This window comes from Prionailurus viverrinus, chromosome E1 (assembly GCF_022837055.1).
Source record: "Prionailurus viverrinus isolate Anna chromosome E1, UM_Priviv_1.0, whole genome shotgun sequence".
NCBI classification, from domain to species: Eukaryota; Metazoa; Chordata; class Mammalia; order Carnivora; family Felidae; genus Prionailurus; species Prionailurus viverrinus.
Window position 1 is genome coordinate 25548209 of NC_062574.1, and position 27682 is coordinate 25575890.

General features: G+C 34.3%; 1 protein-coding gene across 1 annotated transcript in view; it reads left to right on the forward strand.

Annotated features, from left to right (window-relative positions):
• BCAS3 (BCAS3 microtubule associated cell migration factor) overlaps nt 1-27682 on the forward strand; it is a 628358-nt gene that overhangs the window by 292417 nt on the left and 308259 nt on the right. The window contains exons 18-21 of the mRNA XM_047833397.1: nt 1952-2102; nt 17665-17709; nt 25367-25491; nt 27475-27640. Coding sequence (XP_047689353.1) covers nt 1952-2102; nt 17665-17709; nt 25367-25491; nt 27475-27640 — 487 coding nt within the window. The remainder of the gene's footprint in view (nt 1-1951; nt 2103-17664; nt 17710-25366; nt 25492-27474; nt 27641-27682) is intronic.

The window sequence follows — 27682 nt, forward strand, 5'->3', positions numbered from 1 at the left end:
GTGTGTACCCAAGAAAACTTGAGAACACATAAATGGATAAGTCAAATGTGGTACATCCATGCAATGGAATGCTATTTGGTTATAAAAAATAATGAACTACTGACATGTGGCACAACATGGATGAACCTTGAAAAGATACTAAGTCATAAAAGGCCACATTGTATATGATTCCATTTATGAGGCATCCAGAATAGGCAAAGCCATAGAATCAAAAAGGAGGTTCCTGGTTGTCAAAGGCTGAGAGGTGGGACAAAGGAGGAGTGATTGCCAATGGGTATGGGCTTTCTTTTTGGGTGATGAAAATATTCTGAAATTTGATAGTGGTTGTGGTTGTGCTACACTGTAGAATATACTAAACACCACAGAAGTGTGCATTTTAAAAGAGTGAATTTCACAATATATGAATTATATCTCAGCATAAATATTGACTCAGTTTTTAAAATGGGCACAAGATTTGAGCAGATACTTTATCAAAAAAGAAATATGGATAACAAGTATATGAACAAAAAAGTACTACATTGTATTATGCATTAGAGAAATCCAAATAAAGGCCAGAATAGCTAAAATCAAAAAGAATGACAATACTACATGCTGGTGTGGATATGGAAGATCTGGAACTATGATACTTTACTGGTGAGAATGAGAAATGGTTCAGGTACTTTGTCAAACTGGCATTTTCTTATAATCTTAAAACATACAATTATTATGTCCATGCATACATTCATTTACTATGACCAGCAATTCCATTCTTAGATTATTTATCCAAAAAAGGAAGCTTATATTCATACAAAACCTGTACATAAATGTTTATAGCACCTTTATTCATTAATAGCCAAAAGCTGGAAACCTAATAGCCAAAAGCAGTGACTAGATAAACAAACTGAAGTATTCCATATAATTCCATCATACTCACGAATAAAAGGAAAGATCTGGGGTGCCCTGAGTGGCTTAGTTGATTAAGCATCTGACTCTTGATCTCAGCGTTGTCAGTTCAAGCTCCACATTGGGCTCTGTGCTGGGAATGAAGCCCACTTAAAAAAAAAGGGGGGGAGGAGAGGGAAAGATCTGTTGATACTTTCAGGAAAATATAGAGTGGGTGAATCTCAGATGCTTATTGGCAAATGAAAGAAGCTGGACCCCATAAGCCCCATACTCTGATTTCATTTATAGGACATTCTGGAAAATACCATGGAGAGGGAGAAAAGATAAATATGTAGGAGGAATTTGGCTTACTAGTGAGCTGAAAGTAATTATTCCCTCTGCAGATCAGATTTTATTTCACAGATGAGTTTGTTTTTCCTGGTTACTAGTGAGCCATAATGACTATTCTTTTTATTTTTTATATTAATGCCCAGCATAAAATAAAGGGAAATGTGTTGATTTTTGTTTTTAAACTTTATGATGGAGGGTGGTAGATATTGGGAAGAAGGTTATGATTTTACCTATGACTTCTGTTACTCATCCTGTGTCTCCTATTCTCTGTGGATACTCATCTCATGACTCCTCTTTCTTCCACCCTCCCAGCTTTCACAGGCTGCTGTGGCTGGAATATTCTACCCACTTACTTTCAGCTTGTTTAGAGAATTGCTTCATGCCTCCTCTAGACTACCTTATATCTTCCTGTTTTGTTTTCTGTTACTATCCTATATTCCTTCATAAGATCATAAAATTATAATTAAATTTTATACTAATTATTTGTATAACCACTTAACATCCATCCATTTCTGTATCCTCCATTCCCCTATCCTCAAAGACTAAAATCTCTGTTTATAATCAAGTCACACTTGGTGTTACCAGTATCCTTTGTTTTTTCCCATCCATATAACCATGATTCTTTTAGAATCAATTCTGCCTTTGATAACTTTCTTAAATGGTTAGTGGAGTGAGTGCAAATCACATGAGAGAAGGAAACATCTCTTGGTGATGCTTTTCTTTATTTTTCTTTTTGTAGGGAAACTAAACAGCCAAGACTCCTACAATAATTTTGCCAACAACAACCCTGGCAACCCTCGGCTCTCTCCTCTCCCCAGCTTGATGGTATTGATGCCTCTTGCACAAATCAAGCAACCAATGACATTGGGGACCATCACCAAACGAACAGGGTAAGGCCTTAGGCTTGCTACTTTTTAAAATAGCTGCTTTAGAGGATTGGATACATAAAAATAAAACACATTTTCTTTGGGTCGTTTGAGTACGTTCTTCATTTCCAGCCCATGTGAGACTTAATGGCAGCAGAATAAGTACAAAGTATAGAACATGTACAAACATACTCAAATACAACCATGTGCACATACATTCATAGCAAAGACAAAGCAGTGACAAGTTGTGAAAACTAGTACTGGCTAATAAAAACCAGACCCATCTACTCAGTCTTATACTTGCTGCCTTGCGGCTTTGTCTGAAAGTACAGTTTCAGTTTCTTGCTTTTGTGGACATAATCTGTGTTTATAATGACCACCAGATTTTACCTGGCCCAAATACTAAGGAAAGAACTTTGTTAGATGACAACCATGTTTCTGAAACTTAAAGGAAAAAAAAAAAACCTATATCGTGGTATAATTTACAAATAATAATCTGTCATTAGTGTTACGACAATGTGATATTATGGGTAGTTTTCAAAAGCCAGAGTCCTAAAATTTGGGCTTTACTCAAGATTGGTCATTAACATCCACAAAGACATTTGATGACTCACTTGATGTGTCTGTGCTTATTTTAGCTATTTAAAAACATTTTTAATTGCTACTGGTTAGGAATATAAAACTCACTTCTTTGAGTTCTTGAAAATAAAGTACTATATTTAAGATATCATTAGATGATCAGTCGCAAAATGATTCTGAAATTCCATTTGTACCAGAAAAATATGTATCTATAGGCAGATTACCTGTTTCATCAATATGCAATCCTGAGATTGTTATCTAATTTGAAATGAAACAACTGTCTTAAATTTTGTCTGCAGGTAGCTCAGAGAAAACCCAATCCTGGCTTCAAACAATCCTCAGGGCCTTTCCAACAAAAGAAATAGATTATATTATTTGGCTACTATATCAATAGGTCTTAATATTTTTGTGCTGGATGGTAAAGTGTTTATAGAAGTCACTTTTGTGAGAAGAAATACTCATGCTCAGGGATAAGGCCTTTGAACTCCCGATTTCACCATAGCACAGAAATGGACCCTCTACCTGGTGGGGTGGTATTCGTATACAAAGTGATCTTATTGCTGAATGCAGAAATAAAATGGAGTTTGTGGCATATTTGGGGAGGGGGAAGGAAAAATATACTTAGGTCCCAAATTAGGCATGTTATGATATAGATCATTGGGCCTGTATCCCTTTTTTTTTTTTTTTAATTTATTTCAGCTTTTTAACTATGTTCAGTGATTTAAATAGAATGTTGGCTTCCCTTTCCTCTTTTAGTTTCTTTTTTTTTAAATAAGATAAGTAAAGGGTGCTTGGGTGGCTCAGTCAGTTGTGTCCGACATCGGCTCAGGTCATGATCTCGCTGTTTTTAAGTTTGAACCCCGCATCAGGCTCTGTGCGGACAGCTCAGAGCCTGGAGTCTACTTCTGATTCTGTGTCTCCCTCTCTCTCTGTCCCTCCCCTGTTTACTCTCTCTCTCTCTCAAAAATAAATAAGCATAAAAATATTTAAAATTACAGTAGCTATTAATAGGAAAGAGGTTATGAAGAGGTTATTTACTGTTCATTCATTTTTTCTTTTACTTTTCTGGGATGTAGAATCAAATAAAAATTAGACTAAATCTTGAATCATAATTATAAGTTATTTTTTTTACTTATAGAAATCATCCATAATTGTACCTTTTTGATTCAACTGAACATTGTACAATTCTGCAAAGTACTTATGAGTTTTTGTGTGTGTTTCCTGAATCCAAGTGAAAGAATACTCAAAATTCTTCTTCTTGAATTTAATTCTAGCTTTGTTTCTGGTGTTTATTGTTTTTAAAACTTACGAGCTATGCTATTTTTATAATGTAAAGAATTAGCTCTCTTTTTCAAATAAGCTTTTGTAAGACAGTGACTGAGGTTCTATGCATGAAATCCTATTATATTAGAATTTAATTCAACATAGTTGTGGGGAGGAGTGGAAACTGAGCCTACTTTTGTATGTATATGAAATTTTCCACAATAAAAAGAGAAAGTCTTTCACACTCTTTCACACTCTCTCTTGCTACTCTCTATTTCTCTGCCCTTAGATGGACAGAAACTATTAATCATCTGGTGTCTCCCTCCACTGCCATATTTTATGAACTTGGATAAATTCTGTTTCTTTTCTTTTTAAAAACTTAGTCACAATTCTTAGATTTTTAGATTGTATACATTAGGCTCCTTTATGTTATAGACAACTTAGTAATTATTTATTAATGAAATAAATGAATTTGAATTATGTGCTTTGGAATTAATATTAGTTCAAGGTACACATGTTGCATTGTTGACTTGGTTTTATATCTCAGTTCCCAGACCATTATATTTTTGCTGAGTTTTTAAATTCTTTTTAGCATGTCCTGTGTTGAAGTGTTTAAAGAGAATATTTGTCCTACAACGAATACTTGGTTTGTAATTTTTTAAATTTTCGGAGGATTCAGATTTACAAAAAAAAGTTATAAGACCAGTAAAATGAATTCCCATTTTCCCCAAATGTTGACAATCCAATATTTTTGCCTTATCATTCACATTCTCTCACTCTGCCCATACATGTATGCACACGTGTGCATACACACACACATACAAACACACACACACACACCATATTTTTCTTAAATTGTTTCAAAGTAGAGTTAGTAATTCCTTATTCCTACAAATTTCAATATGTAACTTCTACAGACAAGGATATTCTCTTACATAACTATAGTACAGTTATCAAAAGAAGAGATTTTAAAACTCACTATTGGTCTTTTTCGTAGAGTTGTCTGTAATGACTTCTCTACTTGTGGCAGAGCCATTAGTGTAGCACACATTATTACCCTGCCCATTATTTTCCACTCTCCCCACCTGCTGTTCTTTTTTTCCCCACCCCTCCTGCTATTTTCTCTGGCTTCCTATTAACACAGATCACAGTGACCTATAAACACTTTGATAATAGTATTAATAACTTATAGTTGGCTCTTCTTATGAGACTTAATACCCTAAGCCACTTTTTTTTTTAATGTTTATTTATTTATTTTTGAGAGAGAGATTGAGATTGAGAAGTGGGGCTTAAACTCACGAACTGTGAGATCATGACCTAAGTTGAAAGCAAGAGTTGGATGCTTAACTGACTTGAGCCACCCAGACACCCCCTCTAATCCATTTTCTGAAGGGTTTGTTGATTATATCCAGAAATTGCTATAGTGTAATTTCCTTACAATTTTTATTCTAAGTCACCCCAACATTTGTTCATAGAATTTTTAGAATACAATTTATGGTTTTATTACCTTAAAATTTGGCATTTTCACTGAAATACATGTATTTTGCCTTACCAAAAGTAATATTTGTTTTATGAGAAAAAAAATTCCCTTAATTTCCATTTTTTATATATGCTGAGATTTGAACCAAATCCCATACATCTCATATCATTAGATTTCATCCCATTAGATTTTAAAAGCTATATTTATTTCATTTTTATTAACATTTTTTTACTATGACCAAGTCTCATGACTATAGTTAGCTAAGTTGCATTATTTCCATTAAATTTTGTTACATTTACTGAGAATTTTGCTTGCTATATTAAGGTTACCAGAGTGATGAGCAAATGGGATTTTCATTTTCCAGGTCTCTTTTCATTCTAGAAATTCTCATTTACTCTAACTTTGCTTCTATGAAATGCCTTTGGTAGCATTTTAAAAATAAAACTAACAAGAAGTATTTGACATAGAATATGTAGAAATAAAGCACAGAGCTGACTCATTTATAGACATGTAAGTTTTGTGACTACTTCCAGTATACCTGATAATAATATCTAATAAAATTATGTACTTACCTAGGCTACATCAACCTTTATTTACTCCATGTCCTAGATATTTGGCAAAAAGTCAAAATAAGCACAAAAAGTTGTATTTCTAGCACAGAGATTTTTTAAGGATTGCCTAGGATCCTATACTAGAATATTCAAATTGAGATAGAAGCCTCAGTTCAAACCTTGAGGGGATAAAACGTGTGCTTACCATATTTCACATCTGCCCTCTTATTTTTGGAAATATATATCCCTGGAAGCCTGTGCAATGTCAGGGACCATCTGTCTTACTTCAAGACATACACAAGGCCAGTAGAACTGCAAATGGCAAAAGACAGATGTATTTACACCTTCATGTTCTGTACCTTGAAGCAGCACTTGGAGGAAATAAGGCCCATTTTGGCAACAGCTGTTGCTTAACCTGACTACAGTATACATTGATGAAGGCAAAGCAAGTGCTAGAAATCACTTGGCTCAATAATCATTCATTCAAACAGGGTCCATTTTCTTCCAGTATAAGACTGGAGAATTGGAAAAACCTCCATCATGTTTTGTGACACATAAATAAGAATAGTTCTCATCTCTTAAAGTGAAACTGGGTACTAAGGAATTGCTCATTTTTTTGAAGTGTTAAGTATTAATAGTAGGGATTTATTAAGTAGCATTTCATAGATGTTTGGTTGAATTACTGAATCAAGTAAGTGATAATTGTTTGTTTGAATGCTTCCTATGTAAAATTTACTAAATAGATAATTTTTCATCAGTATGCTTAATTTTATGTGCATTAAATCTAAAGTTATTAACCTATACATATCATTGTCCAGGAACAAATAGAGAGCAGCAAATTTCTAAAAGAGATCAGAGTAATTTCATGGGAATAAAAAATACAGATATTGGTAATGAAGTTACTTCCTTACTCTTAACTAACAGTGAAGTAAACATGAGACGATTTGTTGTCTTTCATGTTTCCTTTGTCTTAAGTGAAGAAGCTTCTTGTTCTTTTCCCTTCTCCTGTCTTTATATTTATTCATGTCTTTGTGAGCAATTTGAAGTGTGTATTAAGAACCTAAAGCCCGACACTGTAGAAATAGGTTAATGTAGTCAAAGGATATTGACTTAGAATCTGATGCCTTGACTTCTCAGTTGGCTCTGCTACGTATTACCATTGTGTCCTAGATAAGTTTCTTCATCTGAAGAATATAAGTTTATGTATTTGGATTATCATCTTTTAGCTGTACATTGTGTGAGTTCCTACCAGGACTTTGGTTCCATTCCCTAATTTCTAAGCCTCACTCATTGTCAAGGTATAGGCCAGTAACAAGAGCTTCATTTAGAAAGCATAGATGATTGTTCTTATTTAGAAATGGAAATATTTAATAGCGTTTATTTGATTATCTCAAATTTGTAGACAAATCTGCCACAGAGGTTGCTAAGTGGGTAAATGACATTGGCCTACAGTAGGCCTTGCAGAAAGGTCCATTCCTTCCTTGGCTTATCTAAAGTTTGCCTGAACCCCAAACCTTATATGCTAAGTTCTGAGAATTAAATGGGAAAGATTTGGAGAAAGGCTCACCAGATACTGTAGCAGATGGTAATTTTCCACTTCCCAGCCTTGTCTTATATAGGTGTTAGTTTTTGATAACTAAAGTTATAAATGTTTGGTTCCAAATATGAAATAAGATAATGTATTTTCATTAGAATGGATATGGATATATCTGCATGTACAATATACTTACCACAGTTCGAGTTTACAATTTTCATGCTCCATCAGTAGAGTATTTAAAATATGCCATGGTTTGTTCCATTTTACCATAAATCTATGGATTTTTTAGTTTTTGAATTAAGTCTACTATTAAAAATCAACAGTGGTAACTTTATACAGAAATTTGATAGTCTGTGCTACTCCAGTCTCTTCTGAAACATCTGGTAGAATTTTAACATTATCTAATGTTTTTCTAATGAAAATCTTGAGTTTGTAATTTAAATTTGCATGTTGAGTATATCTCAGATAGTGAACCTGTCTGTTTCAGCTTCAGTTTGCCCTGTAGATCAAGAATTTGAGAGCCAACAGTGCCATGGGTGTCTTTATTATGGAGTGGTTAAAATTAAATTAATGAAAAGTTATAAGTAACACTGGAAAAATTGACACAAGGACTAATTTTGCTCATATGTATGTGAGAATTGTAAGTCCATTTCTGTAGCTCTTTAACAGAGGATATACAGAATGTAACAGAGTCATTTAAGTTCCTAGGATATATTGGTAGAGGATACGTCTTTACTTTACAATTTTACACATACTATTTTCTCTACATTTAACATTTATATGAGCTTATTTTTTTTCAGTTTTTTAAAGACATAATTGACATGTATCTCACTATATAAGTTTAAGGTGTGTAGTGTGATAGTTTGATTTACACATATAGTGGAATGATTACCATAATAGGTTCAGCTAACATCCATCTTCTACTGATACAATAAAAAGAAAAGAAAAAAGAAAAGAAAAAAGGAAACACTTTTTCCTTGTGATGAGAATTCTTAGGATTTACTCTCTTAACAGCTTTCTTATATGTCATACCACAGAGTTAGCTATGGCCATCATGTTGTACATCACATCCCTAGTACTGATTTATTTTATAACTGAAACTTTGTACCTTTTGACCACCTTCCTCCAACTCCCCCTTCTCTTACCTTCTGTATCTGCGAACCACAAATCTGATGTCTTTTTCTGAGTTTTTCTTTTAAAGATTTATCTTAAGATAAATAAGATCATACAGTATTTGTCTTTCTTTGACGTATTTCACTTAGCATACCTTCAAGGTCTTTCCATGTTGTTTGAAATGGTCAGATTTCTTCATATTTTTATGACTGTATAATATTCCACTATAATATATAATATATTAAATATTAAATATAGTTAATATATATGTAATATATAATATAATATATATAATATATACATATACACATCACAACATTTTTATCTATCCATTCATCTATCCATCAATGGACACTCAGGTTGTTTCCATGTCTTGGCTGTTGTAAATAATGCTAGGAACGTGAGGATGTAGATATCTTTTTGTGTTTGTATTTTTATTTCCTTTGGTCATATCCCCAGAAATGGAATTGCTGGATCATAGGGTAGTTCTATTTTTAACTTTTTGAGGATCCCCCCCCCACTGTTTTCCATAGTGGCTATACCAATTTACACCAACCATGCGCAAGGGTTCCCTTTTCTCCACATCCATGGCAGCATTTCTATCTCTTGTCATGTTTAATTTAAATTTTAATTAGTTAACATACAGGAAATATTGGTTTCAGGAATAGAATTCAGTGATTCATCACTTACATGCAACACCCAGTACTCATCACAGCAAGTGCTCTCCTTAATACCTATCACCCATCCAGCCTATCCTCCACCCACCTCCTTCCATCAACCCTCAGTTTGTTCTCTATTGTTTTTACTTAATTAAAAAAAAATTTTAATGTTTATTTTTGAGAGAGAGACAGAGAGTGAGGGAGGGGGAGAGAGAAAGGGAGACACAGAATCCGAAGTAGGCTCCAGGCTCTGAGCTGTCATCACAGAGCCCAGTGTGGGGCTTGAACTCATGTAACTGTGAGATCATGACCTGAGCTGAAGTTGGGTGCTTAACTGACTGAGCCACCTAGGCGCCCCTCAAAATTTTTTTTAATGTTTGTTTATTTATTTACTTATTTATTTATTTTTAACCTTTATTTATTTTTGAGACAGAGAGAGACAGAGCATGAATAGGGGAGGGTCAGAGAGAGAGACACACAGAATCTGAAATAGGCTCCAGGCTCTGAGCTGTCAGCACAGAGCCTGACATGGGGCTCGAACTCACGGACTGCGAGATCACAACCTGAGCCGAAGTTGGACGCTTAACCGACTGAGCCACCCAGGCGCCCCAGTGTTTATTTATTTTTGAGAGACAGAGAGAGAGGCAGAGACAGAGGGTGAGTGGGGGAGGGGCAGAGAGAGCCAGAGGCACAGAATCCTAGCTGTCAGCACAGAGCCTGTTGTGGGGCTTGAACCCACAAACCGTGAGATCATGACCTGAGCTAAAGTCAGATGCTTAACCAACTGAGCCACCCAGGCACCCGTGTTCTCTATTGTTAAGAGTCTCCTGTGGTTTGTTTCCCTCTCTCCTCCCCCACTCTCACTTCCCATATGTTCATCTGTTTGGTTTCTTAAATTCCACATATGAATGAAATCATGTTTTTTGTCTTTCTCTGATTGACTTATTTTGCTTAGCATAATACATTTTAGTTCCATCCACATCATTGCAAATGGCAAGATTTCATTCTTTTTGATGGCTGAATAATATTCTGTCATATACATATACGTATATATGTATATATGTATATATATGTATATATGTGCGTGTGTGTGTGTGTGTCTGTGTGTATACAAACACATTTATATGTGTATATATACACCCACATCTTTATCCATTCATCAGTCAATGGAAATTTGGGCTCTCTCTGTAGTTTGGCTGTTTATCTCTTGTCTTTTTGATGGTGGCATGTTAACGGGTATGAGGTGGCATCTCATTTTGCTTTTAATTTGCACTTCCCTAATCACTACTGATGTTGGGCACCTTTTCATGAACATGTTGGCTTTTTGTATATGTTATTTGGGAAAATGTTTATTCAAGTCATTTGCCCATCTTTTGATTGGGTTGTTTTTTGCCATTGAATGCATGTGTTCTTTATATATTTAGGATATTAAGCCCTTATTAGATAGATGGTTTGAAAATATTTTTCCCATTCTGTATTCTGTAGGTTGTCTTTTCACTTTGTTCGTGGTTTGTTTCGACGTGCAGAAGCTTTTTAATTTATTTTTAATTTTGTTGCTTGTGCTTTAAGTGTCATCTTTTAAAAATTACTACTAAGATCCAGGTCAAGGAGATTTTGTTTCTGTATTTTCTTCTAGGAGTTTCATGATTTCAGGTCTTACATTTAAATCTTTGATCCATTTTGAGTTAATTTTTGTGACTGGTATAGGATTTGGGTCCAGTTTCATTCTTTACATGTGAATATCCAATTATCCCAGTACCATTTATTGAAGAGACTGCATTTTTTCTATTGAGCATTCTTGGTCCCCTTGTCAAATATTAGTGGACCATGTATGTTTGCGATTCTTTTCCATTGGTCTATTTGTTTTTATGCCAATACCATACTGTTTTGATGACTATAGCTTTATAGTATAACTTGATGTCAGGAAGTGTGATGCCTCCTGCTTTTGTTTTCCTTTTTTAGGATTTTTTTTTGGCTATTTGGGGTCTTTTGTGGTTCCATATAAATTTTAGGGAAGTTTTTTTCTATTTCTATAAAAAATGCCATTGGAACCTTGATAGGGATTGCATTGAATTTGTAGATGGCTTTTGGTAGTATTGACATTTTAACGTTAATTCTCACAGTACATGACCACAGGATACCTTTTCATTTATTTGTGTCTTTTTTGATTTCATTCATCAATGTCTCATAGTTTTCAGAGTAGAGATCTTTCATCTTCTTAGTTATATTTATTCCTAAGTGTTTTATTGTTTTTGTTGCTATTGTAAATGGGATTGAATCCCTTGTTTGTTTTTCAGAAAATTTTTTATTAGTGTATAGAGACACTACTGATTTTTATATGTTAATTTTGTATCTATATAGATCTAACAGTTCTTTGGTTAAGTCTTTAGGGTTTTCTATAAATAAAATTATGTCATCTGCAAATAGAGACAGTTTTCTTTCTTTCTTTCTTTCTTTCTTTCTTTCTTTCTTTCTTTCTTTCTTTCTTTTTTTCCGATTCTGCTTTCTTGCCTGATTGCTTTAGCTAGGATTTCCTGTACTATATTGAAAAAGAGTGGTGAGAGTGGGTGCCATTGTCTTGTTCCTGATCTTAGAGGAAAAGCTTTCCATCTTTCACCATTGGGTATGATGTTAGCAGTGCTTGTTTTATATGGCCTTTATGTTGAGGTATATTCCTTCTTTGCCTGATTTGTTAAGAGTTTTTATTATGAATGCATGTTAAATTTTGTCAAATGCTTTTTCTGTGTCTGCTAGATGATCATATGATTTTTTTTCATTCTACTAGTGTGATGTATCACATTGATTGGTTTGTGTTATGTTGAATCATCGTTGCCATCCCCAGAATGAATTTCACTTGATCATGGTGAATGATCCTTATAGTGTGCTGCTGAATTTGGTTTGCTGATGTTTTATTGAGAATTTTTCCATTTATATTCATTTTGAATATTGGCCTATAGTTTTTTTGTTTTTTGTTTTTTGTTTTTTGTTTTTTGTTTTCCTAGTGGTGTCTTTTTCTGGTTTTGGTATCAGGATTATGCTAGCTTTGCAAAATGAGTTTGGGAGTGTTCCATCCACTTTGATTTTTTGGAAGAGTTTAAGAGTTGGTGTTTTTTCCTGCTTTCTCCTCTAGGGTTTTGATGGTTTCCTGTCTCACATTCAGGTCCTTTATCCATTTTGAGTTTATTTTTGTGAATGGTGTAAGAAAGTGATCTAGTTTCATTCTTCTACAAGTTGTTGTCCAGCTCTCCTAGCACCATTTGTTAAAGAGACTGTCTTTTTTCCATTGGATATTCTTTCCTGCTTTGTCAAAGATTAGTTGGCCATACTTTGGTGGGTCTAATTCTGGAGTTTCTATTCTATTCCATTGGTCTGTGTGTCTGTTTTTGTGCCAATACCATGCTGTCTTGGTGATTACAGCTTTGTAGTAGAGGCTAAAGTCTGGGATTGTGATGCCTCCCACTTTGGCCTTCTTCTTCAAAATTACTTTGGCTATTCGGGGTCTTTTGTGGTCCCATACAAATTTTAGGATTGCTTGTTCTAGCTTCGAGAAGAATGCTGGTGCAATTTTGATTGGGATTGCATCGACTGTGTAGATAGCTTTGGGTAGTATGGACATTTTAACAATATTTATTCTTCCAATCCATGAGCATGGCATCTTGTTCCATTTCTTTATATCTTCTTCAATTTCCTTCATAAGCTTTCTATAGTTTTCAGCATACAGATCTTTTACATCTTTGGTTAGGTTTATTCCTAGGTATTTTATGCTTCTTGGTGCAATTGTGAATGGGATCAGTTTCTTTATGTGTCTTTCTGTTGCTTCATTGTAAGTGTATAAGAATGCAACTGATTTCTGTACATTGATTTTTTATCCTGCAACTTGGCTGAATTCATGTATCAGTTCTAGCAGACTTTTGGTGGGGTCTGTCAGGTTTTTCATGTATAATATCATGTCATCTGCAAAAAGTGAAAGCATGACTTCAACTTTGCCAATTTGGATGCCTTCGATTTCCTTTTGTTGTCTGATTGCTGATGTTAGAACTTCCACACAATGGAATACTACGTGGCAATGAGAAAGAATGAAATATGGCCTTTTGTAACAATGTGGATGGAATTGGAGAGTGTTATGCTAAGTGAAATAAGTCATACAGAGAAAGACAGATACCATATGTTTTCACTCTTATGTGGATCCTGAGAAACTGAACACAAGACCATGGGGGAGGGGAAGGAAAAAAAAAGTTAGAGAGGGAGGGAGCCAAAACTTAAGAGACTCTTAAAAAATGAGAACAAACTGAAGGTTGATGGGGGGTGGGAGGGAGGGGAGAGCAGGTGATGCGTATTGAGGAGGGCACCTGTTGGGATGAGCACTGGGTGTTGTATGGAAACCAATTTGACAATAAATTTCGTATTTAAAAAAAAGAGTTGGTGTTAATTCTTTAAAAGTTTTGGTAAAATTTACCAGTGAAGCCATCTAGTCCTATGCTTTTCTTTATTAGGAGATTGTTGATTACTGATTCAATATCCTTACTAATAATTGTTCTGTTTAGATTTTCTATTTCTTATTTAGTCGTGGTAAGTTGTATATTTCTAAGGTTTTTTTCCTTTTCTTTTAGATTGTCCAGTTTGTTGGCATATAGTTGTCCATAATATGGGCTCATTCTGATGTCTGTTATACAATAGTGTATGAATTTTCATAAGACCTGAGCAATTGAGAAATAGGACTTTCAGAGTATATTTATAGAATTTTTCTCTTAGACTCCAGTTAATTCTTTAAAGATGATTGAACCATTTATACCTTTCAGCGCTAAAGTTGGGTTATGGAACACTTCAGCGCATTCAAAATAAAATCTAGTTTTACTTTTTCCTTGCATTTAAAAAAATCTTGGTGTGCCTGGGTGGCTCAGTCAGTTAAATATCTGACTTCGGCTCAGGTCGTAATCTCATGGCTGGTGGGTTTGAGCCCCGTGTCAGGCTCTGTGCTGACAGCTCAGAGCCTGGAGCTTGCTTTGGATTCTGTGTGTCTCCCTCTGTCTCTGCCCCTTTCCTACTCACACACTGTCTCTGTCATTCTCTTAAAATAAATTAACATAAAAAAACCTTCATGTTTGCCTTGCTTTCAGCTAGTAACACCAAAGCTTTTGTTTTATTATGTGACATTCAGCCAAATGAATCAGTGTTTAAAAACTTATATAGCATTTATTATGATATAAAACACAATTCCTTCTTGGTTTCTGAGAATCTCTGGAAGAAACCCGTTGAGAACCAATGGTCAAGTCCCTTCACGTTGCACTATAAATAAGTATATAAAAAATATTTCTGGATTTTTCATCTCTTGGCCAGTCCTGATGTTTTTGAATCAGAATTCAGCTTAAAAAGGACATAACTGTGACAAAGTGAATAGATTTTGTATGGCAGGATTGTTAAACCTGTTGAAACTTAATAGTGTTGAGAAAACACAGAAATTCTTAATATCTGAACATCATAATTTGAGTTGCATATGTTAATATAAACCATTTTATTCAACATACACTCCCACTCACATACTCTCTTCTTCCTCCTAACTATCCTCATATAAAACTACAAATGTGGGATTTTGAAAGGGGAGGGGAAGTCATAGGCAAAGACAGCTGGATCATGGACTTGTCCTTTGTGACTTTATATTTTCATTCTTTTGCTACTGAGGAAAGATGAAGCAGACACATTTCAAAAGAACAGCTGACACTACCCATACAAAGTCAGTAATTATGTGAGTCACTCTAATTCTTTGGAGTTTGTGGCTCTTCTTTTACATGTATGTGGCAGAGGTCCAGTTTGTAGGAGTGGGTAAGAAGTGGGTAAGTGTAAATGGGGAACATGCCAAGTGTATATGAGAGCGGGTCCTCATTCAGTTTCTCTAGCCCTCTATTTTCTCCTTGAGCTGTGTTAGCCAATGGATCCTTATTTGGTTGAAGGAGGGTTGCTTTTAACTCACACAATTGGGTTATGTTTTGAACAGTGAGAACCGTATTGTCTTTAAATTTGACATTGCTGCTGCTTTGTACCGGCCTGTTTACTACAGTGTCTGGAGAGTTAACAGTCATTTTAGGATTGTGGGGAAAGAAATGGTTGTTGAAATCTTTTGTTAATAACATACACTGCTATTGCCTAGAAAGGAAAATTTAGGAGATTTTTTTTAAGCTTGTGTTTAATTTGTTTGGCAAATTCATGTTTCCTTTTTATATATATGGAAACTTTAACCTAGGAAAGGGTTTTTGCTGGCTCTACAGGTGGGGAGCATCAACTGGTCTTTTGAAGTGTAGAAACTTTAAAGTTTTGTTTCAATTTTGTTGGGTTGTTTTTTGGTATCAGTAGAGAAGCCTTTTAAGTCATGAAGGAGTAGGATGAAACTTTCAAATGTTTTACAGTGACTTAGCTGTAGTCTGATATTTAGAATAAGATGGGACACTGTCCAGTGTTGATATAATATATACACTGAAGAGCGACTCATGTCTAGATGTTCCCAATGGTCAGCGCATGTGTCAGAATCATTTGAACTGTTTGTTATTTCACGTGCCTTGCCTAATGAAACTCAAAGGAAGTTGGGTACTGTATGCTAACAATAACCTTTTCATTTTGGAAGTATTTGTGGGCATATAGAAACATATCGAAGCTTCCATTTTCTGATAATTTCTGCAGGGCATTATTGTGTTACTGAGATTGGAGTCTTCAAGTGGTCTGAGTTATTTAAATGGGTGTTTGGTTTGTCGGAGTGCAGGGTGAGCTCCAGTAACATTTTGTTTCTGATACAATTTGTGAATCATGCAATCAGATAAGGGGATTGTGACTATTTTTCATTAATGATATAGAATAAAATAAAATGTAACTTTGCTACTACTGGTTCTGCAAACAAGCAGCTTTGGTATGACCTGGGAGCTTGTTAGAAATATAGAATCTAGGGCCTCACCCAGACCTACCCTGTCAGAATGTGCATTAATCTTCCTTGTAACTAAATCCCAACATTAATGTTTATAAAACATTGAAATATAAAATAGTAAATTTGATTACAGACAAAAAATACATTCATTCAATTATTGTTTCAATTTATGTGTATTCATGTACACATCAGCCTGCACCTTAAAATGTATTTTATGGGTCTCAGTTAAAAAAGTTTGAAAATCCAACGTTTTAATGTGGATAATGACATCATATCTTTTGGTTGTGTCTTATTAACTATGAGAGAGATTTACTTTGCATTGACACCATTTCTAAAGTTTCTTTTCTTTCTCTTTGATATCCCAGTTCTTCCAACTCACTTTTCTCTGATTAGTATCTCTAATCAGAGATACTTACCTTTCTGTTCTTCTCTTTGTTTCTTCTGTGCATCAGTCCTGAGAATTGTACTCATTGTTGTGAAAACATTTTACCCAAGTTTCTTTTTGTGAAACTCAATTCACAGGCAGATTAATGCTAATCATTTGGCAGAAATTTTTATTTTTATAATGTTCTTAACACCAAAGTTGAAGAAGAATATCCAGGTTTTGCCAGTGTGCTTTCTTTCTCAATTTATGTCTTACTTCCAAATGTCAGATACTACAGCAACACTTTTTTTGGATATAGTTAAATCAGCCAAACTTCTTTGTATGCAAATATGTGTAGCATGTCTGAAATGGCGGTGAACAGAATATTAATGAGTATGTGTAACAATGAAATTGGACTTTGTATCCCCAGTTGTATTTAAAAGAAACAGTTGTGGCTTTACAGTATTCAAACCTAACCCAATGCAGGCTGGGTAGAAGAAGCCAATCTCTATCACTATTAAGAGAAATGCTAATTTCTGGGAATGTGACCCTACATGGAAATAAATCATACTACTTATATTTAGTGTTTGTTCCTTTGGCCAGCAATGCACAGTTCAATTTACTTTAAATAAGTAGCCTAGAAAATACATGCTTTCTTTCTGTGGCTCTGAGAATGCAATCAGTGAAGAGCAAATAATGCTTATCAATTTTTTATTGAGTTCTCTTTAGCTGATTTTAAACATTTTGTGTCATACAACCACACATCTGTTGCTCCTGATTCCACTCTTCTCTCTATCTGATTATTCCACTTGTACTTTGTTTTAAGGGCCTCAGAAGTGAAATTTATTTTATTTTACCTTAGGAACCCTACAGGGGTACTCCAGAAAAGGGGGAGAAATAGACCATTTTGAAATCGCCAATCCTATGAAAATTAAGGGACTTGTTATTTCACGTCATTCTATTTATTGGTTATATCAGACTCATTAGTATCTACAGCAGAATTGCAAATGATTACTAATTTTTTCAGTTATTTTATCCATACTCGATAACAGTATGATATACATGTATTTGTTAATGTGAAATGAGTTTTCCTCTAATTTTTTGTGCGTTTTCCCCCCTTTTCCATGAAGGCCTTATCTGTTTGGAGCGGGGTGTTTTTCCATAAAAGCTCCATGGTGAGTCCCAGTTCAGTCCCGCATGCCTAATTCATTTGCTGTACTCTCAAAAAGTAACTCTGTTTCGTACTTTTGTCTTCAGTTGCATGGCCTGATCACAGATAGATGCACATTACTGAACAATTTATCGATGGGACATGAATGTTGATATTTAAGCTTTAAAAGAGCAGGGTTTTCTTTTTTTTTTTTTTTGGTTTCACTTAATTTCTTGAAGAGTCAAATAAAACAATCACAGACTAATATTTAAAAATAAGAAATTAGGATTTTCTCATAATGCTAGTGTATGTTATAAGACAAGGCTAACAACAGAGTTTAAAGCTTTGAGTAGTATAGTGATAAAAGCGCCTTATGTATCGTGCTGAACATTTGAAGATAGGATTTATTTTGAAATATAAAGATATTTAAGGTATACTAAAAATAGCCTATAAATTTTTACTGCATTTTATTTGGTACCTAAGGAATAGGGTCAGTTCTGTTTTGAAGAGTTTAAGTATTTAAGGGCCTACATGATGAAGAAATTTGTGATTCACATAAAAACCCCTAAATAATTTATTATTTTGACTATAACTTATTTATTTACTAAATTCGCATATAATAATGCCTAAAATATAACTTTGTCAGTCTTAGACACGAGAGTCATAGAAAAGAAACAGAGCATATGTAATACTTTCAGGTAAAGATGTGAAGTAGAATGAATTTAGAGCCTGGTATATTTAATATTCTGGTTAAAAGTTAGGCCTCCAGAATCAGACTGTCTAGGTCCTAAACCCCAGTTCACACACTTACTACCTATATGATCGTGCGTAATTTTCTAAAACCTTCCTGTTTCTCGGTTTCCTTATCTTTTAAGTGGCACATAGTAAGAGATCAGTAAATGTTAGCTGCTTCTACTACTATGTTGTTAAAAGGAAAAATACCATTTTTGAAAAGAAGCTTCTTTGAATTAGATCATACTTTTTTTTTTTTTTTTTTTTGCTTTTAAGAGTTAAGTGAGCCAGAAGGACTGGGGCAATATAAGGTATATCAGTTTTATAAATGTAGTCAGACTACTTGAGAGAGTTTTGCACATGTGTGTGTAGTTCTTATAACTGTTCCTGGGAATTGTTCATACTGTCCCATTATCCTAGGGAAAAGCCTGCCAATGATTTTTCTCCTGAATAAAAAGAAACTGCCGTAGTTCTTTCAGGTACACTCTAATGTAATGCAAACTAATTTCAGTGTTCATTTGCCACAGGAACATCTGAAAATTTTATTATCATATAAGAACAGGGTGACAAATCATAAAGACTTCCTCCTTGAAATGCAGCATCAAAATTAGGACACAGATTGTGAAACTATTTTAAAGAAATTCAGGGAATAAGGGCATAAAAATTCCCTGCAAGTCCATCTTCATTCTTTTTGTTAACCAGATTTCATCCCCAAACAAATAAGATACATGGATCTTACTTAGGAGCTTATAGTGAGCAGTTTTTAAATGCTAGATTCAACATATGACAGATTTCCTTTGTAGACTAAACTTAGAATTAGATTCCATCTTAGGATAAATTTCTCATTCTAAGTACAAAGAAAAGAGTTTTAGTATGTTAATAAAGACTGAAGTTTTAGCATGGAAGTAAATAAAGATGGAGTAACAAATGTTGTATGTTAAATAAGAAAACTCCATTCCTTCACCGGCTTATATGCTCCTCAAATTTAAGCAAAAGCACTTGTCAACCAGAAATGATTTGAGGTTGAAACAAGATTAAAAGAGCCAGATTAAAGAAAGGGATATATGAAATATAGTAGACTTTTAAATCATTGCCTGTCTTTTAGAAGACTGCTTTGTGGTTTGTTTGATGCCATCGTTAGCTCACAAGAAACTCGTTTTTAGTCACTTATACTGGCCTAAAAGATCCTCCTTTAAAATACGTTCCTTCACTAGTGGTGCATGTTTTTCCCATTAAGATCTTAATGAAACCTCAAATTAAGGCAGCAAAATGAATATAAATTTGACAACTTCTAGCTTGTTTATAAGAGCTTCTTTGTTTTAACAGTTTTTGCTGTTTTTCCATGCTATTTAGCATTCAACCGGAGGATGTTTTTATTTACAGTTCCGAAATAAAACGTTATGCCAAACAAATATTTTTATAGTACTTCCAGTTGCAGGTTAACATTTGTGTTTTGGAAGAATATGAAATTTTTATAGTTCCTCTTAAAATGTAATGAACACTTCATACAATTTTTTTTATTACTTTCAAGTTGCAACCTTTGTATTTAGCTAAGATTTTGCTTTTGATAGATCACAGTTTCTGCTAATTCTTCATTCTTTGATAAACTGGTTTGTTTTTATTCATGCAGTTGCAGTGAGTCAGTTTAAAATAATGTCTTTCCTTTTGATAACAAAATAAACTTGTTGGAAAGTTATATAGGTCGTCTTCGACATTTTAGCCATCTTCTACACTCTGGGGATTGTGCATCCTCCAGGATATATGAGTTTGAATGACTGTCTAAAATATTAGAAAAGAATCACACATATAATACTTCTTTAATATGGAAATTTTAAGAGAAATAGTCATTGTGAATTGTTAAAAATGGATTTTGCTTTCAGTATTACAAATAAGTAACAAGTATTTATTGAGCTTCCAATGTACATGAAGTATTATGTTTAAACTGCTGGTATTTTTGAATTGCTTATCACAAGAAAAAATATATACATAGTAGTGTGGACAAAAATAGCCCATTTGGATATATCCCATACTCATAACCTGTATTTGTATTATATAAGGTTAAGTTAAAGAAGAATTAAAACTTACATATCAAACTATATTTAAATTTTAATTAGTGCTGCCTGAGAATATTCAATTTATATATAAATACTTTATTTAAACTAATCTTGTTCTTTTGAGAATCTTTAAAATATTAGAAATTCATTTTTGAAAGGAAAGATTTACATGGAGGGGAGAATCTTATTTGTTAAGTTTACATGAATCTGTTAGAGCTTTAAGAATAACTTGTGATAGAATAATTTTAGGTATATTATTAATATCTTTATTTGAAATAAAATACTTTCAGTTTCCCTCTTAGTTCTTCTTTTAGAAAAATAAAGTTGAAGAGTGAGAGAAAACTTCTAAATTCCTTTTAAAAGTTCAATCACAGTGAAGAATATAAAAAAAGATTTTTCTTCTTATCTACAAAGACACCGTACCACTTGTAATTCTTACAGCAATATTGTGTCCAACATTTAAACTGGAATATCGAGTGTACCCTTATGTTCTAGGAAAGGAAAGAAATGGTGCTTCTATCTCAATTTAGCTCTTTCCATGCTTGTGTCCTTCTAACCAAGGCACAGAACCAAGGCTGCTTTTCATGCCTTCCGCAGATACTCCATTTGTGCCCTGTTCTATGGGACGTAGTAGATTTATCCAGATGGACATAATTTTTCTGTAATTTTAAAGCAGATATTATTAGTTTGCTTTTTTTTTTCCTCTTTGCAGTAGGGTGTGGAGAAACAAAAAAGGCAAGAGGAATTCAATATGTTAATCTGATTGGATTACATAATACAGTAAAAGCCAATGGGTAACTTCAGTAGTCTCTATAAGTATTTTGGAAGATGTCATAATGTTAATGTCCCTAGAACTTCTGATGGCAGTGAAAATGATTCTCACTTAACAGTTAGATGGTTAAGTCTCTCAAAAAGAAGTGACAAAAAGGTAAACTCCAGAGTTTTAAATTTAGTACCTTATTTGTTTTTGGTTTTTTGTTTCTTTGTATGTTTATTTTACTTTTTATTATGTTGTTTTCTGGTATAAAATTTAGCAAATATGATATTCTATGATCATTATTGTGCCCAATATGGTGAAAGTTGAATTCACTTCATTTTTCTTTTACATACTGCACACAAATTAAGCCAAATTCTACTTTTAATTTTTGAACATGTTATTTATGATGGGCTCAGGAGAGTAAAGAGCAAGAGTTCTCAGTAGAAAGGAATCCATCATAAGCTCTATCAGAATGCTTTTTTCTGATTTAAACCATAACCAACACAATTGAATTTCTGGACACCATATACATTGAAATTTTATTTTTTATATCAAGACAATTTAATACGTTGATAAATAAATGAAGGAAGGCCTCCAAACACCCAGAGGTATTCTTTTTAAACTTGCAAATGTTTTGTAATGGGATTTATTAAGTCCCTTTTCCAGAATAAAGGGAGAGGTTGAGAGGAAGAAAGAAAAAAAAAGGTAGTAATGGAATGCTTTCCTAAAACGGTTGGGTCACCAATATAAAGTGAACATGATTTACAAGACTACTACTTTTATCTTTTGTTCCTTCCATGTATGTTTCCCTTTTCAGTGTTTTATTTTTCTGCCAACAGAACGTTATTTTGCAATAGAAGTATTCTGGATCGTTTTGGAAAAGTTCATTTCTGCTTCCATCCAAAATTCCTGGTGTTGGTCTTTTTAAAACTTAGGATAAAGAGCAAAGTTAGTCAAAATTAAATTTTCTCCCTTTAGGTAGGAATACTTTATTAATAGTAACCTTTTCTTCAGATTATTTCTCCTTTTAATTTTTCTGAAAGTCTTCTAGACACATGCATATTTTTATGTTGTTTTGTTAAATACCACAGTCATTCCAAATATAGATTGATGATAGAAATGACTTGCTATGAATATATTCACCAAATCTGCTCTATCCCCAGTACACAGCACTATACCATGTACAAGGTAGCAAGTTATTCTCAGGGATAAAAACTCTTTTAATCACTTATTTAACACAAACTTTTACTAATATGATTTATTAAGACCCTATCAGAAGAAAAAGAAGAAATAAGGTCTAAAACTTAAAATGATGATTTTTTACATAATTTTAAGCATACTTTTATCATAAGATACTTACTCTCTGCAGCAGATAATGAGTTTGTGTAAGATAATACCATGTTGATGCTTTTTAGTTGTGTGCTCAGATGCTGAGTTATGTGTAATATTATGGAAGCGTAAGAAGTTTTAGCTTTTGTCATGGACTGAATAGACAATATGCTAAAAACCACACACAGAATATATTTTTGCATGGCCAAAGATTAAGTTGATATCTTACCATATTTCTACTCTTTATTACTGTGTTGTGAAGGTAACTATCTGGCCTGATAGCAACTATTTTTTAAGTCTGTTCAGTAGGCACATTTTATCTGTACCATAGCCTCTCTTAAGAAGTGTCATGCTGTTCACTTGTATTCTATCTTGTTGCTTACCACATGCTTAAAAAACAAAACAAAACAAAACAAAAATAGCATCCAGTAATTTGCAAAGAGCTTTGAATTTGTCCCTGTGAAAGCTTATTTGTACATTGTAGTATTATTGTTCCCTGATGGTGATTCTAGTAAAAACACATAGTCACATAATTGGAAACACCTTTCAACAAATTATGGAATTTTTTTTTCTCTCCTCCTCTCTCCAACCTCCCCAAACTCCTAAGGGTTAAAAATGACCAGAGGAACTAAAAGATGCTAGTTATAGCAACTTACTTGCTCAGTGATAGCAGTTCAGTGATGGAAATAAAGGCTTTGAAGGAGAATTTGGACTCTAAGGTATTCCAGCAGAGAGCATCATAACCAGAAGGGATAAGCTGATGTTGGTTACCCAGATATGGAGGAAAGGTACATGTTTGTTCTGGTGTAGGTCAGGGTGGAGGAGGGGGTGGGCTGGTGTCTTCTTTCCTGTTGGTAGATTATTGTAGTTGTGGCAAATGCAACAAGGAAGTTGTGAAACTGTTTGTAGAACCAGATTCATTTCCTCACAGAAAATTTTAAAAAAAACAACAACAAAAAAACATGTCTTTATCCCCTGTCAGTGGAAGTCTGACTGTGACTGGTATTGGTATTTTAGGCACAGGTATGATTTTTATGGGTGATGATGTGAAGTGATTAAAAAATGTAAATGATGGAAAGAAGAGGCCTTTTCATATATGACAATGTGCATTACCATAGATTTGGTACAAAGGGAGAGACCAAAAAGATCAGTCACAGTTACCTCTGATCCAAGCTTTTTGCTTTCCCTAGCAGGAAGATGTCAGAGCTGAAGGCTGGGGAAATAAAATATGTGGAAGCGTATTTCAAGTGTCATATGGGCCTGGAAACTGAGATAACCAAAGCACAGTCTGATGTTTTTGAAAATTAGGTTAAGGCTGTGTGCCATATAGAAGACAGTTAACATTGTTGAATACCATAATATGGGAAGGGCTTGTTGAGTACCATAATATGGGAAGGCACTGCCCTGATTGCTTTATGTACTTTTCCTAATATAGCAGTTCTTAAACCTGAACATTCACTGGAATCTCCTGGAGGGCTTGTTTAAAAAAAAAAAAAAAGATTATTAAAAAAAAAGCACAGATTATTAGCCCCATCCTCAGAGTTGGGGTGTGGCTTGATGAATATTTGCATACCTAAGAAGTTCTCAGGTGGTACTACTAGCCAGGGAGCATACTTAGAGAACAAATACAATAAAAAAAAACGCTTAAAATAACCGTATGATGTAGGCATTACTATTTGTATTTTACATATTAGTAGTCTGAACTCTAAGAAGTTAAATACCTTAACCAAAATCACCCAGCTAATAAGTGGCAGTATTCAGGTTTCTTCCTGACTCCAAAACCCAATCTTTCTCTACCTAATCATACTTTATTAAAAGATAAAGAGATAGAGGATAGTGAACAAAAGAAGGTAGAAATAATGTTATTTGACATTGGAGACTGACTAGCAGAGTAGGAACATCAGAGCTCTGGTGTCCCAGCTGGGCTGTGATCTTGACCAATATGCAGCAAGGCTATTTTCTGGTGTATGAATTAGAGAAAACCTTACCATTGTTTATCTGAGGTGGTCAGCAGGATTGTCAGTGAGTTTTGAGGAAGTCTTTGCCAAGTCAAAAGAGTCACAGAAGATGAAAGGTTGATATTAGAAGTTGATGGTATGAAAGCTAAATTGGAGAAAACAAAGAAGAAAGCAAGTACTTTTTTATGGTAGTTACATCAGTTACTTAATGTGTCCTCAAATATGTGAAGAACAGAACAAAAACAGACACATCATTTTCACAGACCCTTGAAGAAAAAATAAACAACAAATAGGCAGATCAGTGAATATTGCCCTAGAGCACTAGATCTTCCCATTCATTGTCTCACCGTGCATAGCATTGTGGCTGAGACCATTTGCAGGGTTTCATTCTGTATCATCTCGTTATTTTCACACATGGTGTGTGCTTTCAACTGTATCATCTCGTTATTTTCACACATGGTGTGTCAATCCCACGTCTTATATATCAAAATGAAATGATAAACTATTTTATTATTGTGAGATGTTTATGTTGATTCTATTGTTCTTTAAAATCTCCAGAAAAATGTTATTCATCTGAAAAGAAATGAGTTGGATTTCACCAGCACATAACTCAAGGAGTTAATTTTTATCATTTTTATAAGTTACTATTCTCATAATACTCTGGAATTTTGAACTAATTTTACTTTTACTGCAGAACGCAATCTCACACTGCCAATTATTACTTAAGGCAAAATGCATGTCCACATTGAAGGGTTTGAATACTTAGGGTAGAATTTTGAAGAAAATATGTCACTGTCTTGAGGTCTGTGATTCCATCATGGTAATTTTCTTACTATCATTTTATTTTTTAAGCAAAGTTAAACCACCTCCACAAATCTCACCCAGCAAATCAATGGGCGGAGAATTTTGCGTGGCTGCAATGTTTGGGACGTCCAGATCGTGGTTTGCAAATAATGCAGGTCTGAAAAGAGAAAAAGGTATGTAGTTTACTGATGCTTAAATTTGCCTTTAGTAAAATTCATAGTGGTTCTCCTTGAATAATCTTGGACCCAGTATTCTCTAAATCCATTTTCCATTCAGTTAGCGTATCCATCCTCAACTACTCAAGCCTCGTGGAGGAGAAAGGCTATCCTCTCACTATAAATGTGAAATAAACTTTTAGCCCATCTGAATGTTTGTATTTTGTTTTATTGGCCACAGTCTACAAGTGTCTTCAACATTGTTAATTCCATACCATTATACATTTTTTTTCATTACATTTTTGACAAGCTAATTTCATGCCATTGCCTCTGAGGTGTGGAAAGGAAAACCCTTGTTATCCCTGTTTTAGAGACAAAGAGCTTGAGATCAGCGAGTTTAAATGTCTTAGCTGAAAGCACCAGTTAGGAGGTGATAGTATCAGAGTTTGAACCCAGGTTTTCTAAAGCTCAGTCTTGACTTTAAAAAACAAACCAAAAACTACCGACAACTTTGTCGTGTTATAAATTAAGATAAAAACAGTCTCCCACTCAGAAATAGGAGTCCTCTTTTACAGTAACCATTGCTTCTTTGAATTTATATAGTTTGTTTTTTATCCCTACTTCAGTCACCAAGATCAGTACCTAAAATTTATATAATTACAGTTTTAGTGTATTATTCCTTCTTGTGTAGAAGAGTGCCTGCATTCATGGAACAGGTATTTGATGTTGAGTGTTAAGACTTTGTCTTTATTATTTTAGCACTATTAAAGTAGGTCAGAAACTGAGTTGTTAGCGAGGCACTTTTCTGCCGTGTTCCACAGGCTGTATTGTTCTTGGCAAAATGGCTCTGCTTTACACTTAATACTGGCAGTCAGACATCAGCCCTCTCCCTTGTTATCGCCTTTCTGTGACCCTTTCCTTGGAAATAGGATCTCAGGCACAGCAGGTTTCTTGCCTAAGTGGGAAAGGATACAGTAGAGTATGCAGGCCTTCCATTTTCTTATCCCATCTTTATTTTTTTGTTACCTCCTTAGTTTTAATGATGCTATCAAAATGACTTTTTGTTACTAGTTAAAACCCTCCGTGAAACTCGATTTCAAATGCTTCTCCCTTCTGTTCTAATTACCCTTTTAACTTACTACTCCTTTATGTCTGACTGACTGGTCGTTAGCCATTTTCTCAAATCAGCTGTAATTGATTCCTCTGGCATGGAGATAAGGTGACCCACCCAGCATTCATGAGTGATTTTATATGCTCCTAGGTTTACTGTAAAACCCAAGATAGAGAATTAAACCTGTTTTGGTCGTGAGGACATGTGTACTCCTTATAAAGTCATTTGATTAAATCCATATTCAGCACCTGACCTTAAAGTATGAGTGGTCTTCATTTACTATAGGGGCCAGTGATCCCATGGAGAGGAAAGAAGAAAGAGGATTTGGGGGGAGGGGGAGGACTTGCATGTTTTTCATTTGTTGATTTTAATCCAAATTTAAAAGACAAAGTTTTCTGAGAGAAAGTAGAGGAGAAGTTAGGCTAATTTAGGCATACAGAGAGCCTCTCATGCAGTTGAGTTAGTACATCCCTTGTAACTAAATACTTAGTCCATACAATGTTCCTTTCCAGTCAGTCCTTCCCTGTCCCACCTGATGTCATTCATTTTTTGTAATGTGGAACAAATTACATTGCAGACAAATAAAAAAACTGAAATATTGTTTCACTGTATTAGAATTTTGGTATATTTTCAACATTCTTGAAATTAATTGCTTAAGATTTAAAAATATTTTGATAGCACAGAGATTCTCATATTCACTAGCATCTACTTCCAAGAGGCAACCTTTAGGCAGGGAGCAGGCACCATGTAAAAAATTTCCTGCTGTATTTTCTCTCAACAGCCTCAGAAAGGTCTCTTTCAGCCTCTGAAAGGTCAGTAACTTATAAAATTTATGCTGTGCTACTTTTATGCCATTATCACACAACCAGGTTCCCTTTTTCTGTTTGTAGATCAGTCCAAACAAGTTGTCGTTGAATCTCTCTACATTATTAGCTGCTATGGGACCTTAGTGGAGCACATGATGGAGCCACGACCACTCAGCACTGCCCCCAAGATTAGTGATGACACCCCACTGGAAGTGATGACATCACCTCGAGCCAGCTGGACTCTGGTTAGGTTAGTACCTCTTTCCATTGTTTTAGTGGCTTTATTGAAGTA